Source organism: Diaphorina citri, unplaced genomic scaffold (assembly GCF_000475195.1).
Source record: "Diaphorina citri unplaced genomic scaffold, Diaci psyllid genome assembly version 1.1 scaffold1815, whole genome shotgun sequence".
Taxonomy (NCBI): domain Eukaryota; kingdom Metazoa; phylum Arthropoda; class Insecta; order Hemiptera; family Psyllidae; genus Diaphorina; species Diaphorina citri.
In genome coordinates this window covers 1-18,388 of record NW_007379241.1, presented here as the reverse complement: position 1 = coordinate 18,388, position 18,388 = coordinate 1, and the positions used below count along the sequence as shown (strand labels likewise).

Sequence of the window (18,388 nt, the reverse complement as noted above, 5' to 3'; positions counted from 1 at the left end):
TGACTTTACAGTCACCCTGTATACATACCTGTTCCCAATATCACCCTGTACCAGGTACAATCCTTTGCTTAAAAAAAAGGTAAGAATTTGATCTCGAGATCTCCGCCAGACTAGTTAGTTTGGATGGTAGCGCTGTGCCTAGTAAGCGCTATAGATTGCGGGTTCGAGTCCCACCCGGGGCGGATTTTATCCTAAAGAGATAAGGTTCGTTCTCGCAAGGGCTGGCTTTCTCCTATCCTGTCCCCCTTCTCTCTTCGCTTTCGGGATCGTAAAGGAGGAATTTGAAAAGAAGGTGGAACGGACTGAAACGAAGAGAGGAGGAGAGGGATTCAAAATGAAGATAGGAGAAGGAGAAGAAAAAGATGGCAGAAGGAGAGGAATAATAGAGGAAAGGAATGAAGAGAAGGAGAAGTAGGGACTCTAAATCAAGGAAAGGTTAATAAAGAAGGGAGAGAGAAGTAATAGAGGGAGGTAGGAAAGAAAAAGAAGAAGGGTAAGGAAGAAGGAAGGGGGGAGGGGATAAAAGAAGGAGGGAAATAAATAAAAGGGCAACACCAGCTCTGGGTGAAATTGGTGTGGGATTGGGATTTTCTGGGCAAAATAGAACGCAAAGTTTTTTTCCACAAAAATACAAAGAGAAACTTTGTTTTTTTTTTTTCTGTTTTTAAGGATATAAATGAAAATAATAATAATAAATAATAATAATATCTAATAAAGTATTAATAAAAATAAGGATTATGATAAGGATGAAAGAAATAAAGAAAATGATGTTATTAGATTTGAAAAGCACCAAATAGATAGACATAAATAATAATTCTATTAAAAATTGTGAATCAATTTGACAAAAAATGAGATGACGAGACTTAGAATTTGATTAGAAAATGTGTTTCAGGGAGAGGAAGAGCTTTGATCATAAAAAGGAGGTCAGATAAATATAAAAATTATTTTGAAATAAATTAATTAAAAAAAGCTTTGAAATTATAGGTACCTAATAAAATCGTTTTTGTAAATATTTACCTAATAAGGGTGGTCCAAAAGCTGCTGCATTCGATTAAAAAAAGAAGCTATTTTTGTTGTTGAAATTTTATAAACATTTTGTTATACTAGATTGGGTTCTATGTATAGGGGTAGTAATGTGAGATGTTAGGGTGGGTAGGATTAGGTTATAATAGGGTAGGTAAAGGGAGATGAGTAATAGGTAGGTACAATTAAACTATTATATTGAGAAATTGGGTAGTGGATCATTAAAGCCAAAAGGCTCAAGATTTACACCAAACTCGACACTGCTTAAGTGCCATTTCGAATATCGCACTTTGACGTCGGAATGATCAAAAATATTGTGGACTACCTGGAGTTCAGGGACCTCCATTCTATGACATTTTTCTGTCGGGCAGGGTCGAAGACCGTTTCAAAAAGTAAACATAGGTAATTTGAAACAGGAAAATTATAGAGTATCATGGCCGTTTCAGTATGTTTACTAGTATGCCTTTTGAATAACTTGTCATACAAAATGGAAAGTATGTTTACTCATACATGCTTTTTCAATGTCTTACAAAATGAAAAGTCTTACAAAAATGAAAGTCTCCCATTTCTGAGAATAATTTTATCAAACCACTTGTAGGTAACTTGTAACTTATCAGGAAACCTTTAGAAGCATTATCTAAGTCTCAAAGATAACGGGATTAATCAACTTGCTGCCCCAAGCTCTAAAGAAAGCGAATCAGGAAAAGGAAATTTCCTTTTGATTCTTTGTCTATTGAAAAGTGAAGGGGTAATTTACGAAGGAAGAGACTTCCTTTGAATCTTACCCAAACCCTAAGACTTCTTTTTTCTTCTTTCGAGGTTCTTTATTTTCTTTCCGGGGGCCAAATTATGACGAGTACAAGACTTTGTGTCCAAGGGCACTATAACAGGGGTAGTGTCCATGTTTGGTACACTTACCTTTATTTTCTTTTTTCCCCGCTTTTTTCTGACAGGAACTTGTGTACAGGTACATAAATATGTAATTTTGGCATCTCCACTAATAACTTTCTCAGTTTAACTTCTCCACGGGTGTAAGTAGTTTTGACATCTCCACTGGTTACAATAATCAGATGAAATAGAAGGTCAATCATACTCTCTCGCTCTCTCCCTCTCCTCATACCTGGATCAATCGACGGTTTTGTCATATCCACTAATTTTAGTAGTTTTTTCATCTCCACTAATTTAGTAGTTTTGATATCTCCACTAATTATAATTTATAATCAGATGAAGAATTTTGGCATCTCCACTAATAACTTTCTCAGTTTAACTTCTCCAAGGGTGTAAGTAGTTTTGACATCTCCACTAATTACAATAATCAGATGAAATAGAAGGTCAATCATACTCTCTCGCTCTCTCCCTCTCCTGATACCTGGATCAAGCGACGGTTTTGTCATATCCACTAATTTTAGTAGTTTTGTCATCTCCACTAATTTAGTAGTTTTGACATCTCCACTAATTATAGTTTATAATCAGATGAAATTAAAAGTAAATCTTACTCTCCCTCTCCTCATACTTTGATCAATAGAAAGTTCTGTCATCTCCACTAATTTTAGTAGTTTTGACATCTCCACTAATTTTAAAACACTTGAACACAAAAGTGCAAAAGTAGGGATATATATTATGTAAGTGGGTACGTTTTTACTTTTCCTTCTTCCTCCTCTTCTTCTTCTTCTCCTCCTCCTCCTCCTCCACCTCCTTTATTCCTCCACAAATATTTTGTAAAATCGAAAATAAAATAAAAGGGCACCCTTGCCAAAAACAAATTAGTATCTAAAGGTAAATAAAATAATAATGATCTATATCTTTTTTTAAAAAGTAAAAAAATGGAACAAACAAATCATAAAAAATAAAAGAGGTAAGGTATTATGTAAGTGTGGCGTATGGTACAGGTGGGCCAATAAATGGTACGTTTTTTAGGTGGGCGAATAAATGGTACACTTACCCTAAAAGAAAAAAGTTTATTATTATTTTTTTTAGGTATTTTTATATTTTCTATAATTTTCACTCTTAAAGGCTGTAAAATATTCTTCTCCTGTTTTATATCTAAATGTAATTAACTAAATTATTATCTACTAGTCTTCATTTTAGAGGGTTTTTTTTCTACACTTGATTTTTTTTTATCAAAATAAATTGATTTTATTATTTTTGTTTTATTTTTTAAGAGAAGTAAAAAAAGAACCTATTTATAAGTAGGTGCCTAATTTTCTAATTTTGTCTTTGTTTACCTTTTACATAGTCACTTGCCTAACAACCTTATAAAGTTCTAGGAATTAATCCCTTCTGCTACCAATTTTATAGCAGTTACATAGATTTTTATTAGGTACCTACCAATTTATTTTCAAATATGTAAGTAGGTGCCTAATTTTCTAATTTTGTCTTTGTTTACCTTTTACATAGTCACTTGCCTAACAACCTTATAAAGTTCTAGGAATTAAACCCTTCTGCTACCAATTTTATAGCAGTTACATAGATTTTTATTAGGTATTTATTTTCAAATACATATATAATATCCTTCAATTTTGTAATAGTTTGCTCACAAATATGTTTCGGGGGCCAAAAAGTCTAGTTAGGATTACAGTGGCGTAAAAATTTGCTTCAGAATAGTCAAATTATAATTTGAGCTAAAGCGCGGTAGACTTCGAATGCAGAGGTTGGTGGTTCGAGTCCACGTCAAGAGAGAAAATTTAGTATAGTAATAATTTAGTAATTGTGGAACGAAATTTGTGACGATCATTCATGCTACAGTTCAAACTAGCCCCTTTTTTTCGCCTCAAATGCCTTTTCTTGCCTGAATTTCATGTGTATTTCTCCTCTTTCCAAATTGCTTCACTATAAAAATACAGAAAGCTATTATTATCCCTAATTATATAAAATATTTAAACTTTCTTTTCTTTTCTAACGTTTTCATTAACTTTTCCAACACTATTCATGTGAACCTATTGCTGATAAAGACAATCAGGATCTGTTCTCAAAAGAAAAATAATAATAATAATAATAATAATAGGTAATATCTAGTACAAGATTGTTCAGGTACATAATTTGGCTAATTGAAATTATTGATTTGCTAAAACTGTCAATTTAATTGAATTTTTCACTAAATATAAGGTACCTAATTTGTAAAATAAAAAGTTGTGCTATGTTAAAAAGATTTGCTTGAATTTTAACAATACTTAGGTCCTACTTGATTAATTTGCTGAATTGTAATTTTATTGTAATGTGGTGTGAATTTTTTTAGGGGAAATTGATCTATGAAGTTGAGCTCTTGTATTTGCTAGAGGCAATAATTTTGCTGATTAATCTGATTATGATTTGCTTACGTTTTACGATGAAGTTAGGTTAGTATTTGCTAGAGGCAATAATTTTGCTGATTAATCTGATTATGATTTGCTTACGTTTTACGATGAAGTTAGGTTAGGTTTGTGTTTGTGGGTACCCTCCCTATGTACAAACCTACCCCTTTAAACCGAACAAAACATTTCTGAAACAAAGAATTAAATAGAAAAATGTAGATTTGTAGAACAAAATTAGAAGATGAAAAAACACCTTTTTCAATCGTATCTCTTTTTCTTGTGTGATATTGACATAAATATCATTCATTACTTTATATGTCTCTTTATTTTATTAGTCACTTTATAAAATATTCTGCATTCTATATTTTTTCTACTTTTTCATACATGAAAAAATATACATTAACATATATTATATAATTTTTTCATTATACCTATATAATCCCCCCCCCCTTCTTTTCTCTTTCCCCTTCACTCCCTTCTTTTTTTTATTATTTTTTAAATCAATTAATTGACACACAACAACATCTAATAAAAATATAAATCTCTATTATATTATCTACAATTATTTGTACACACTTGTTTTCATTTATTTACCTATTATTATTATTTTTCACCTAGGATAGTTAGAATAATTCTAATTATTCTCAAGACAGTCACCCATTCGGATACCAACCACGCGCAACGTTGCTTTCAGAAATCCATCGGTAACTGGTGCATTCAGTGTGCCATCGCCGATGGCTTTGCGGATAAAAAGTTTTGCTATTCTGATCAAGAATAGAAGAATTGAGAAAAGAAGAGAACAGAAGAATTGAGAGAAAAAAAGAAGATAAGAAGAAGGCAATGAAATTAACAGAGAAATGGATCTTGTGTGAAGCCATAAATAAAAAGAAAATAAAGAGAAAAAAAAAAAGAAAAATAGAGAGAAAAAAAAAGAAAAAATAATAAAAAAAGAGAAAATAAAGAAAAAGAGAACAGGAAAAGCAAATGCAATTCCCCAAGGCATGGTAAACATTTAATAAAGAAAAAATCTTTTTCGAATGGCCCCCTGGAGATGTTTGGGCAGCGGTGCGAAACGACAAAGTTGTTTCCAGAAACGGCTAGTTGTTTTTGTTTCCAGAGACTTACCCAACTTTCCCGCCTCAATAAAACAAGAACGAATCCCAAAATGTGTTCGATTTTTAGTTTCGAACCCACGACCCAGCACTTTTACGTGTGGATGCCCAGCAAGGGAAATTTCAGGCTCGTCTACTCCCTGTTTAAAGTCCCCCAGCCAGACTTAGCTAATATACTCCCTGTTTAAGTCCCCTAGCCAGACTATGTTGGTCTACTCCCTGATATTTAAAGTCCCACCTCTATTATATTATCTACAATTATTTGTACACACTTGTTTTCATTTATTAACCTATTATTATTATTTTTCACCTAGGATAGTTAGAATAATTCTAATTATTCTCAAGAGAGTCACCCATTCGGATACTAACCACGCGCAACGTTGCTTTCAGAAATCCATCGGTAACTGGTGCATTCAGTGAGCCATCGCCGATGACTTTGCGGATAAAAAGTTTTGCTATTCTGATCAAGAATAGAAGAATTGAGAAAAGGAGAGAACAGAAGAATTGAGAAAAGAAGAGAACAGAAGAATTGAGAGAAAAAAAAAGAAGATAAGAAGAAGGCAATGAAGAAACAGAGAAATGGATGTTGTGTGAAGCCATAAATAAAAAGAAAATAAAGAGAGAAAAAAAGAAAAATAGAGAGAAAGAAGAAAAATAAAAAATAAAGAAAAAGAGAACAGGAAAAGCAAATGCAATTCCCCAAGGCATGGTAAACATTTAATAAAGAAAAAATCTTTTTCGAATGGCCCCCTGGAGGTGTTTGAGCAGCGGTGCGAAACGACAAAGTTGTTTCCAGAAACTACAAAGTTGTTTCCAGAAACGGCAAAGTTGTTTCCAGAAACGGCTAGTTGTTTTTGTTTCCAGAGACTTACCCAACTTTCCCGCCTCAATAAAACAAGAACGAATCCCAAAATGTGTTCGATTTTTAGTTTCGAACCCACGACCCAGCACTTTTACGTGTGGATGCCCAGCAAGGGAAATTTCAGGCTCGTCTACTCCCTGTTTAAGTCCCCTAGCCAGACTATGTTGGTCTACTCCCTGATATTTAAAGTCCCCAAGCCAGACTAAGCTGGTCTTGGTCTACTCCCTGTTTAAAGTCCTAAAGCCAGACTAAGCTGGTCTACTCCCTGTTTAAAATACCCCAGCCAGACTGAGCTGGTCTACTCCCTGTTTAAAATAACCCAGCCAGACTGAGCTGGTCTACTCCCTGTTTAAAGTACCCCAGCCAGACTAAGCTGGTCTACTCCCTGTATAATGTCCCCCAGTCAAACTAAGCTGGTCTACTCCCTGTGTAATGTCCCCCAGCCAGACTAAGCTGGTCTTCTCCCTGTTTACCGTCCCCCTGCCAGACTAAGCTGCCCTACTACTCCCTGTTGTCCCCCAGCCAGACAAATGTGTTAAGTTGCATTTTTAAAATCCCCAAGCCAGACTAAGCTAGTCTACTCCCTTTTTAAAGTCCCCAAGCCAGACTAAGCTAGTCTACTCCCTTTTTAAAGTCCCCAAGCCAGACCAAGCTGGTCTACTCTCTGTTTAAAGTACCCCAGCCAGACTAAGCTGGTCTACTCCCTGTTTAAAGTACCCCAGCCAGACTTAGCTAATCTATACTCCCTCTTTAAAGTCCCCAAGCCAGACTAAGATGGTACTCTACTCCCTGTTTAATATCCCCCAGCCAAACTAAGCTGGTCTTCTCCCTGTTTACCGTCCCCCTGCCAGACTAAGCTGCCCTACTACTCCCTGTTGTCCCCCATCCAGACAAATGTGTTAAGTTGCTATCTAGGTACCTACCTATTTTATTTCAGAGCTTGTTTAGTCAGTCTCCCTACATACCCATTAACTAGCTGGTCTTCTCCCTGTTTACCGTCCCCCTGCCAGACTAAGCTGCCCTACTACTCCCTGTTGTCCCCCAGCCAGACAAATGTGTTAAAAAGATGCTATCTACCTACCTATTTTATTTCAGAGCTTGTTTAGTCAGTCTCCCTACATACCCATTGACCCTGACAGTGTACGAGATAATACTGAAAGCATTTTTTCATCTCTTGAGCTGAAGCCAAGGAAGGGCCAGAGACGGGAAATGTGCTTTAATTTATCTAAGTGCTTTTTACTGCCTTTCTCAGCATTTTATTTTATCCGTGTTAATAGCTCATCAGATGATCTCTTAAATGAAGACGAGACGTGTTTCCTGGTATTCTTTTTAATAAATTTTAGGTAAGATGTACTTGACTTTTAGGTAAGTAAGTACCTACTCCCTAACTTTTAAGCAAGATGTCCCTGACTTTTAGGTAAGTTTTCCTTGACTTTTGGGTGACTTTCGTTGACCTTTACGAGGTAAGTATCGATATCTGCTTCGTAACTTCTAGGTGGGGTTCCCAATTTTATAAGGTAAGTATTAGTAGGATTAGTAAGTGGTTCCCTGACTTTCAACCTAAAAGTTTCCCTAAGTTTTAAGTTTCTCTAGCTTTTGTTCAAAGTTTCCCCAAAGATTGTGGGCAAATAGCTTTGACGGATTTCTTTATATTCGGTCAGATTCCCTAACTTTAAGCTTGCCAGTTTTTATAAATTAACTATGTTTAGGTTAGTTAAAAGAATCGTTAGTTAAATGAACTACGTTTAGGTTAGTTTAAAGAATCGTTAGTTAAAAGTCAGGGAACCCTTCCCTGACTTTTAACTAACGATTATGATCGGTGTCCGAATTGCCTCGATCGATCTATTGCCACCGTCACGTCACCTACCAACTAAGCTAACTAGGCTGGCGACGGATTTCTTTATATTCGGTCAGATTCCCTAACTTTAAGCTTGCTAGTTTTTATAAATGAACTATATGTTTAGGTTAGTTAAAAGTCAGGGAAGCCTTCCCTGACTTTTAACTAATGATTATGATCGGTGTCCGAATTACCTCGATCGATCTATTGCCACCGTCACGTCACAAGAATCGTTAGTTAAAAGTCAGGGAACCCTTCCCTGACTTTTAACTAACGATTATGATCGGTGTCCGAATTGCCTCGATCGATCTATTCCCACCGTCACGTCACCATAACTAATGTTACATTCCTATTTCTTGTCCAGGGTCGGGAATATTCCTCTTGATATTTGGAATAATCTTGGCGTTCATCCGGTGTTGTCTCCTCCCCTGGTCACTGAAACGACGGAAGCTTCTCATTGACGAGGAAACAGCGCTTCATCCCACACAGTACCTACCTATAGGTATTTATCATGGGACACACTGTATATTTTTCCTTTCGTCCGCGTAACATCTTTTTGTTCTTTGTATAACAATGGGATCTGCCCCTGGCCAAATAAAAATGAGTCTGAGAGAGAGGGAGAGACAGAGAGGGAGAGAGAGAGAGGGAGAGATAGAGAGAGGGAGAGAGAGAGAGGGAGAGAGATAGAGAGAGGGAGAGAGAGAGAGGGAGAAAGAGAGAGAGAGAGTGCCTATGAAGACCGTTAAATTAAGTCGTTTCATAGACGGATGCCAGCCTAGTTAGCTTGGAGGGTAGCAAGTCTGCCTTGTAAGCGCTAGGTCGCGGGTTCGATTCCCGCCCGGGACGGATTTTATTCTGAACGAATAAGGTTCGTTCTCGGAACGGCTGGCTTTCTCCTGTGCTGTCTTCTTTCTCTCTTCGATTCCTGAACGGATATGGTTCGTTCCCGAGCAGATCTCATTGGATTATCTAATTATCTAATAAAATTATCAAAAAACCATTTATATTTCCTAATACCTACCTATAGATATTATATTAAGAAATACTTATTATTTATATGTATTGTACACCTAATCTACAAATTTACAATAATAATTCAATGATCTCTTGTACAATGCCTGTTTTCTTATTGGATTTTTCTACATTTCAGGCATTAGGTAAAAGTAAAAGGCGATCTACTTTCGTGCAGTAGGTAGTAGGTACCTATCAGGTAGACCGGCTTAAGTTAAAAGAGTATTTCGCTCTAATGAAAGAGACACGACTTTCAGAGCTACAGCGGATTTTTTACGAACTAAAACAAAACAACGCACAATATAAAGAACAAATTTTCTCCTCGCTCTTGTTTCGAGTGCTTGCGCACAAAAATAGCTTCTCCCTGTTTAAAGTACCCCAGCCAGACTAAGCTGGTCTACTCCCTGTATAATGTCCCCCAGTCAAACTAAGCTGGTCTACTCCCTGTTTAATGTCCCCCAGCCAATTTAGATATTCATATGTTGAAAGTTATTTCCCATATGTAATATTATGTACCTTAATAAAGTGATTACGCACCTATGTAGGTACCTACATATGTAGGTACCTGCCTATGTAGGTACCTATCTACCTACCTATAGGAAATTCAAGTATGCAAGCTTATTTAGTACTTCCAACTTTTTTATTAATTAGAAATCATCTTTATTTAATAGTGCTGTTATACTGCTCGCATAGGACTGAAAAGTCCCTTTACTCCAGCAGTAGGCTACTACCATTATTGTGGTCAAATTCTCAAGTTATATTGAGGATAAAATTCCATACCTCGGCTGGGATTGAACCCACGCCCTCCTGTTTACCAGGCGAGCGCCTTGACCACTACACCACCGAGGCAAGAATATGAGAACCACAATCATAATTTCTCATACGCTCCTGGCGGGAATCTAACCCGCGGCCTAGGGCTTACAAGGTAGGCGCTCTACCTTCCAAGCTAGCTAGGAGGGCACGGAAATTTGAAATGAAACTTCCAAATTCTTTAGCTGTGTCCACACATAATCGACATCGTCTGAAACCATATACACTGCCTCAACAACATGGATTCGTAAGATTCAGGATTCAGCTCGTCGATCGAAAATCGATCAACGGCGTCGACTATGTGTGAATACAGCTTCAGCCAGCTCCTGAGGGCTTTGTTTAGCAAGCTCTAGCTAATATGTTGGGGGCACGCCGGTTGGTCCAGTGGTAACGCGCTTGCTTGCCATGCAGAAGGTCCCGGGTTCGAATGCCACCATCGACAAATATTTGTAATCGTTTTTCACGACAGAGCTCAACCTGCCGACCTCCCCGATGTCGTACAGCTCATCTCCTATTCTCCCTCAAACGTCACCATCTGGAGGTGCCGATATTCCGGAGATTTATATCTGCAAAGTGAGTTTGAGTTCAGAGACCAAATCATCTCGAAGAAGAATAATAATAATAATGATAATAATATAGTGCTTATTTATACTGCTCGCATAGGACTGAAAAGTCCCTTTACTCCAGCAGTAGGCTACTACCATTATTGAGGTCAAATTCAAGTTATATTGAGGATAAAATTCCATACCTCGCCTGGGATTGAACCCAGGCCCTCCTGTTTACCAGGCGAGCGCCTTGACCACTACACCACCGAGGCAAGAATATGAGAACCACAATCATAATTTCTCATACGTTCCTAGCGGGAATCTAACCCGCAGCCTAGCGCTTACAAGGTAGGCGCTCTACCTTCCAAGCTAACCAGGAGGGCACGGAAATTTGAAATGTTATAAAACTTCCAAATTCTTTAGCTGTGTCCGTCCACACCGACATCGTCTGAAACCATACACTGCCTCAACAACATGGATTCGTAAGATTCAGCTCGTCGATCGAACATCGATCAACGGCGTCGACTATGTGTGAATACAGCTTCAGCCAGCTCCTGAGGGCTGTGTCTAGCAAGCTCTAGCTAATATGTTGGGGGCACGGTTGGTCCAGTGGTAACGCGCTTGCTTGCTTGCCACGCAGAAGGTCCCGGGTTCGAACCTAAGGTGCTTTGACCCTTTTGTTCCTGTGTTGATAGATGGGAGGGACTTATGGAAAATTTAATTGTACATGAGGAAGGGATGCCGCGCTTTCCGTGAGACAGTGTACGAGTATGGCGTTCCATTTATTGAAAAAAGCCACATGAATGAAATGTATAGAGGTTTGATAAATTATTTTTCTCTTCTCAACCACACGATAATCTCCTTATACGTAGATGGGAGTTTGCAGGTAGCTTTTCTTTTAATGTGAGGGCACTCTTTTTAACATTTTCAACTTATCACACTTTAGAGGCTTTCATACCACCTCGCCTTCGTCAGTATTTAGGTAAGATGTACTTGACTTTTAGGTAAGTAAGTACCTACTCCCTAACTTTTAAGCAAGATGTCCCTGACTTTTAGGTAAGTTTTTCTTGACTATTGTATTACTTAGCTAACTTTTAGGTAAGATGTACCTGACTTTTAGGTAAGTAAGTACCTACTCCCTAACTTTTAAGCAAGATGTCCCTGACTTTTAGGTAAGTTTTCCTTGGGTAACTTTCGTTGACCTTTACGAGGTAAGTATCGATATCTACTTCGTAACTTCTAGGTGGGGTTCCCAATTTTATAAGGTAAGTATTAGTAAGATTAGTAAGTGGTTCCCTGACTTTCAACCTAAAAGTTTCCCTAAGTTTTAAGTTTCTCTAGCTTTTGTTCAAAGTTTCCCCAAAGATTGTGGGCAAATAATAGCTTTGAACGATTTCTTTATATTCGGTCAGATTCCCTAACTTTAAGCTCGCCAGTGTTTATAAATGAACTATGTTTAGGTTAGTTAGAAGAATCGTTAGTTAAATGAACTATCGACAGAGCTCAACCTGCCGACCTCCCCGATGTCGTACAGCTCATCTCCTATTCTCCCTCAAACGTCACCATCTGGAGGTGCCGATATCCCGGAGATTTATATCTGCAAAGTGAGTTTGAGTTCAGAGACCAAATCATCTCGAATACTATCTAATAATAATAATCACAACAGACCAGACTCAGTAGTAATATGCAAGAAGGAAAGAACAGCACACCTAATCGACAATGCAGTAGTAAACAACAACAACGTCCTCACAACATAAAACGAAAAAATAAGAAGATACCAAGACCTTAAGGAGGAAATCAAAGAACAATGGAACATGAGCCACCCAAATTGGAGACGATTGTGGAGGCTCAGCAGGACGTTGTGGAGTCCCCGGCCGTCGAAAGCATAGAGGCGTCCCAAATGACAACGGTGGCGTTCGAAGAGAGTGACGGCGGGACGGTAGAGGGAAACAGCGCCTTCTCATTGACGAGGAAACAGCGCTTCAAAATGGTAAGTGAAACAGCGCTTCAAAATGGTACGTGAAACAGCGCTTCAAAATGGTAAGTGAAACAGCGCTTCAAAATGGTAAGTGAAACAGCGCTTCAAAATGGTAAGTCAAACAATGATTTGAACAGAGAAGGGACAAACAGTCCCAAAAGTTGATTAAGCTGCTTAATCCGACGTTTGGGGATATCTTAAGAATGAAAATGGTAAGTGAAACAGCGCTTCAAAATGGTAAGTGAAACAGCGCTTCAAAATGGTAAGTCAAACAATGATTTGAACAGAGAAGGGGCAAATAGTCCCATAAAAGTTGATTAAGCTGCTTAATCCGACGTTTGGGGATATCTTAAGCATGTACCTATACGAATCTGATTTGAATATAGATAGAATAGGTTGAGAATTTGACCACAATAATAGTGGTAGCCTACTGCTGGAGTAAAGGGACTTTTCAGTCCTATGCGAGCAGTATAAATAAGCACTACCTATACGAATACGAATCTGATTTGAATATAGATAGAATAGAATAGATCGCTTTGTTTGTAGTTATACCCTGACGGAGAGATGTTAAAATTGTCCAAATTAGTACCTTAGGGACAGAGAAGAAAAAGGTGTGACCCGAAATAAAATATTGAAGGAGGAGAGGATGGTAGAGAGTCAGCTTTTGCAAGAAGGAACCTTATCTGTTTAGGCTTCAGGCGTACTACCCTCCAAGCTATCCATAAGGGAAAATTCGCGACGAAGAGTAATTGGACAGCAAAAAGGAACCATCCATAAGGGAAAATTCCTTTATATCCTTATGGATGTTTTTTTTCTGCCTAATGCTGTCCAATTTATAGTAACTAGTAACTTCTTACATTTGAGGGGCATTACGTCCCCCTCGGGATCACAGGACAAGTAAAGGTGTGACCCGAAATAAAATATTGAAGGAGGAGGGATGGTAGAGAGTCAGCTTTTGCAAGAAGGAACCTTATCTGTTTAGGCTTTAGGCGTACCTACTACCCTCCAAGCTGACTGGGAATCGAAAAAACTTGTTTTGATGGCGACAAAGAGTAATTGGACAGCAAAAAGGAACCATCCACAAGGGAAAATTCCTTTATATCCTTATGGATGTTTTTTCCCCATCCCGTTCTAGGAACCGCCCGCACCCGCACCCCCTCGCACACCAGCCTCCAAACGCCCAACCATGTCATCCGCCACACGCCCACCTCCACGATCAACACCTCCGTTACCTCCACCGTCCATACGACACACCACCACCACGTCCATCATCCGAAGATAACCTCCAATCACACCCACGTCAAGGTGCATGGAGATCCCGCCCTCAATGAGGATAAAGGTGAGTTGTTGTAGTAGCAGCGGCAGCAGACTACTGTTCCTCTCCACACTCCCTCTCTGTCTTGAACTCCAGGAAGGAGGCAACCTAGGTTGGACTTGTCTAGAGGAAAAGCAGTGTTAGGCTGGTGGGGTTTGTCGGGCAGTTGAAAAGATAGTTGGTGTCATGTGGGGCTCCGGAACATAAAGTTTGCCCCACGCGGGAAGTGAATCTGCGAACTAAGGCTTACAAAACGCGCTACCTTCCAAGCTAACTAAGGTGGAGTCCGCTGTTACAGTTTGCCTGTGCAGGGAAAATGTCACGTAGTTGACCCCCTAACCTTGTTTAGACTGCTGGGGTAAAGGGAATTTTTAGTATCATTCCAGCAGGATAAACAAGGTATATTCTATTTTATTCTAACGCTTTTCTTATTTTTTCCCCAGGCAACCAGTCCAGCCATGTCCACGTGGTAAAACCGGTCCCAGCAGTCGACCCTGAGGGCGGACCTCCAACCTGCTCCATTCGGGTGGAAAACGTTGACTCCGGCCAGGAAGGTAGTGGTGACAACCTTCCCGTGTGCGTTGTGGTAACGGAGCCACCCAAGGAGAAAGCTGAAACTATACAGCATATTACATCGGGGTGTAGTGCAATGAGCCAGACCGAATACCTACACAGGCACAATCAAGTTGCTTAGCCACCCAAATTGGAGACGATTGTGGAGGCTCAGCAGGACGTTGTGGAGTCCCCGGCCGTCGAAAGCATAGAGGCGTCCCAAATGACGACGGTGGCGTTCGAAGAGAGTGACGGCGGGACGGTAGAGATGAAGTCCGGTGATCCGCCGCCAGGGTGCGTGCCGAGTGTTGAAACCTAAGGTGCTTTGACCCTTTTGTTCCTGTGTTGATAGATGGGAGGGACTTATGGAAAATTTAATTGTACACGAGGAAGGGATGCCGCGCTTTCCGTGAGACAGTGTACGAGTATAGCGTTCCGTGTGTTGATAGATGGGAGGGACTTATGGAAAATTTAATTGTACATGAGGAAGGGATGCCGCGCTTTCCGTGAGACAGTGTACGAGTATAGCGTTCCATTTATTGAAAAAAGCCACATGAATGAAATGTATAGAGGTTGAGGAAAGGTGATAAATTATTTTTCTCTTCTCAACCACACGATAATCTCCTTATATGTAGATGGTAGTTTGCAGGTAGCTTTTCTTTTATTGTGAGGGCACTCTTTTTAACATTTTCAACTTCTTATCACACTTTTATACCACCTCGCCTTCGTCAGTGGAATTTAAACCAACTAGTCAGTTGTCCTCATTCTCATGCTGAGGCTGTGAAAATAACCCGACACAGCCAGCAACACAGTCCTATACGGTAATAGGGTCACCCGTCCATATAAGTATTCATAATATTCCATATCCGTAAGTTCCTTCCATCATTGAATGCCAAACGGTCGGTTTTGAAATCCCTGTGCTGCGATGCCGTCGAAAAATAATCAGCGCGGTTTAAATTAAAAAAAAAAAAGCTTTAATGTTTTGCCCTCCTAAAATTTACTAAATTTAAGGAAAATTTTCATTCTCGTATATTTCTTCTTCTTTTAAATGTTTAGGTTTCACACATTTCTTCGCCATTGTCTTTTCTGCTATTGTCATTATTTTGATCTTGTGGTTTAAACCTGTAGGTAGATTACACTGAAATATTCAAATACTCAAGACTATTATATTTATAAATAATTAAATGGTAACGTAATATGTACCTATAATAACTATAAATTGTATGACATTGTATAAAGACTTACGGCCGGGACTACAACCTCTTGCTAAAGTGTTTGCCACTGGGAAGTATTGTGTCTCTTCTCGCCCATCTGATGAGAGGCATACTACGACACAGACCACATGCGTCTAATGTAGCAGTTGTTTCATTACTACGAAATAAAAACGGCGGTGAAACACTCGTCTTTTTTTTGATGAGAGGCATACTACGGGATGGGCATGCTACGACACAGACCACATGCGTCTAATGTAGCAGTTGTTTCATTGCTACGAAATAAAATCGGCGGTGAAACACTCGTCTTTTTTTAAAAAAAGGACGAAGTGTCTTTAAAATATCTAAGAAACCTACCCAACCAAATAAATCTCTCGACGTAGCTGAACCCGTGTGTCCTTATTCTCTGACTTGTCGTTCTTTCAGTTGCCGTTGCTTCAAATCATTATCTGATGAGAGGCATACTACGGGATGGGCATGCTACGACACAGACCACATGCGTCCAATGTAGCAGTTGTTTCATTGCTACGAAATAGAAACGGCGGTGAAACACTCGTCCTTTTTTTAAAAAAGGACGAAGTGTCTTTAAAATATCTAAGAAACCTACCCAACCAAATAATTCTCTCGACGTAGCTGAACCCGTGTGTCCTTATTCTCTGACTTGCCCTTATTTCAGTTGCCGTTGCTTCAAATCATCGTCGTATCGTTGGTGTTGGGCGCCATCTTGTTAATAGTAGGATTAGTTCAGTTGAAGCCAGGAGCCGAAGCCAGCCAGCACAAGTTTGTACTTTTAGGTAATTATTATACTAGCAAACTTTTAGGTAAGATGTACTTGACTTTTAGGTAAGTAAGTACCTACTCCCTAACTTTTATTAAGCAAGATGTCCCTGACTTTTAGGTAAGTTTTCCGAAGCCAGCCAGCACAAGTTTGTACTTTTAGGTAATTATTACTTAGCTAACTTTTAGGTAAGATGTACCTGACTTTTAGGTAAGTAAGTACCTACTCCCCAACTTTTAAGCAAGATGTCCCTGAGTTTTAGGTAAGTTTTCCGAAGCCAGCCAGCACAAGTTTGTACTTTTAGGTAATTATTACTAGCTAACTTTTAGGTAAGATGTACCTGACTTTAGGTAAGTACCTACTCCCTAACTTTTAAGTAAGATGTCCCTGACTTTTAGGTAAGTTTTGCCGAAGCCAGCCAGCACAAGTTTGTACTTTTAGGTAATTATCACTAGCTAACTTTTAGGTAAGATGTACCTGACTTTTAGGTAAGTAAGTACCTACTCCCTAACTTTTAAGCAAGATGTCCCTGAGTTTTAGACAATCTCTTGTTAAAGTGTTTGCCAACCTTTGAGCGTAATCACTACAATCTCTTGTTAAAGTGTTTGCCAACCTTTGAGCGTAATCAGAGACTTCCCTTACTTTTTGAACTAAAATTATCGCTCTCAGCTAGAGCTTGAGCAAACATTATAGGTGTTTGTAATTGATGCTTTTAAGACTAGTTTTAAGACAGAAAAGGGTTCATAAATATGGGTGTTAGCTCATGGGTAACAAACACTTGTAGACCTGGCTCTTAAATATGTTGTACCTAAATCTACTTACGTATTAACATAGAAAACTCTACTACAACATATTTATAAAATAATACATTTATTTTTATGTTATAAAATATATAAATTTATACCCTCATACCACCTTTTTCAGAGATCCTTCAGGTGCTTTCAAAGATTCAAATAACAAAATTGTATCGTTGTTTCGCAGAGAGAGATATATAGAAGTTACCTATATTACCTACCTACTGTTAGTCCTGAACAGAGGTGGGTTTGAGTTGAATTCTCATCCTTCTGGGAATAGGGTCCAACCCGATCCTCTCGAAAATACATATTATATCCACGGTTGGTCCAGTGGTAACGCGCTTGCTTGCCATGCAGAAGGTCCCGGTTCGAATCCCACCCTCGACAAAAATTTGTACTCGTTTTTCGATTGCAAATATTTCAACGGTGTTCTCGTGTTGACCCAGCACCTAAATGGAGAGTATTCTGTCTCTTCTCGCCCATCTGATGAGAGGCCGTGGATAGGCATTGGGCATGCTACGACACAGACCACATGCGTCTAATGTAGCAATTGTTCTATTGCTTAAAAAAAAAAAAAAAAAAAAAAAAAAAAAAAAAAAAAAAAAAATCCGTCAAGGTAAGTCCCACAGTTTTAGCAATTTTACCCTCTCGAACATTCCTGAATTTTTCCGATTGACATTATTATTTTGTCCCCATAGAAATTTTGTAAAATCTAACCTAGCCCCTAAATTTTGTTAGCACAGAGCTACAAAAAATCAGAAAGAAAAATAATAATTGGAAAATGTAAAATTTAGTTAAGTCACTTACCTAAAAGTCACTAGATAACTTTTCCCTCTGTTTTCGCGCCTTTTATGTTTCTCAAAGGACAAGAATGAATATTTTTCTGTCCCACACAGTACCTACCTAGCCTGCGGTGCAGTTATTTCATGGTGCAAATGGAGGACTCAAGACCTTACCCTAGTCGGATGAAAGAAGATACCACGTCCATCATCCGAAGATAACCTCCAATCACACCCACGTCAAGGTGCATGGAGATCCCGCCCTCAATGAGGATAAAGGTGAGTTCTTGTAGCAGCAGCGGCAGCAGACTACTGTTCCTCTCCACACTCCCTCTCTGCTTGAACTCCAGGAAGGAGGCAACCTGGGTTGGACTTGTCTAGAGGAAAAGCAGTGTTAGGCTGGTGGGGTTTGCCGGGCAGTTGAAAAGATAGTTGGTGTCATGTGGGGCTCCGGAACATAAAGTTTGCCCCACGCGGGAAGTGAATCTGCG

At 38.9% G+C, this 18,388-nt stretch overlaps 1 protein-coding gene across 1 annotated transcript; it reads left to right on the top strand.

Moving 5' to 3' along the window:
- Nucleotides 1–8,099: 8,099 nt before the first annotated feature.
- LOC113470768 lies at nt 8,100–14,781 on the top strand. The gene is made up of 6 exons (XM_026829467.1): nt 8,100–8,106; nt 8,489–8,589; nt 12,462–12,480; nt 13,604–13,807; nt 14,227–14,382; nt 14,482–14,781. Exons 1-6 carry the CDS (start codon nt 8,100–8,102, stop codon nt 14,652–14,654), a joined length of 660 nt encoding a protein of 219 aa, XP_026685268.1. The 3' UTR covers nt 14,655–14,781.
- The last annotated feature ends 3,607 nt before the right edge of the window (nt 14,782–18,388 follow it).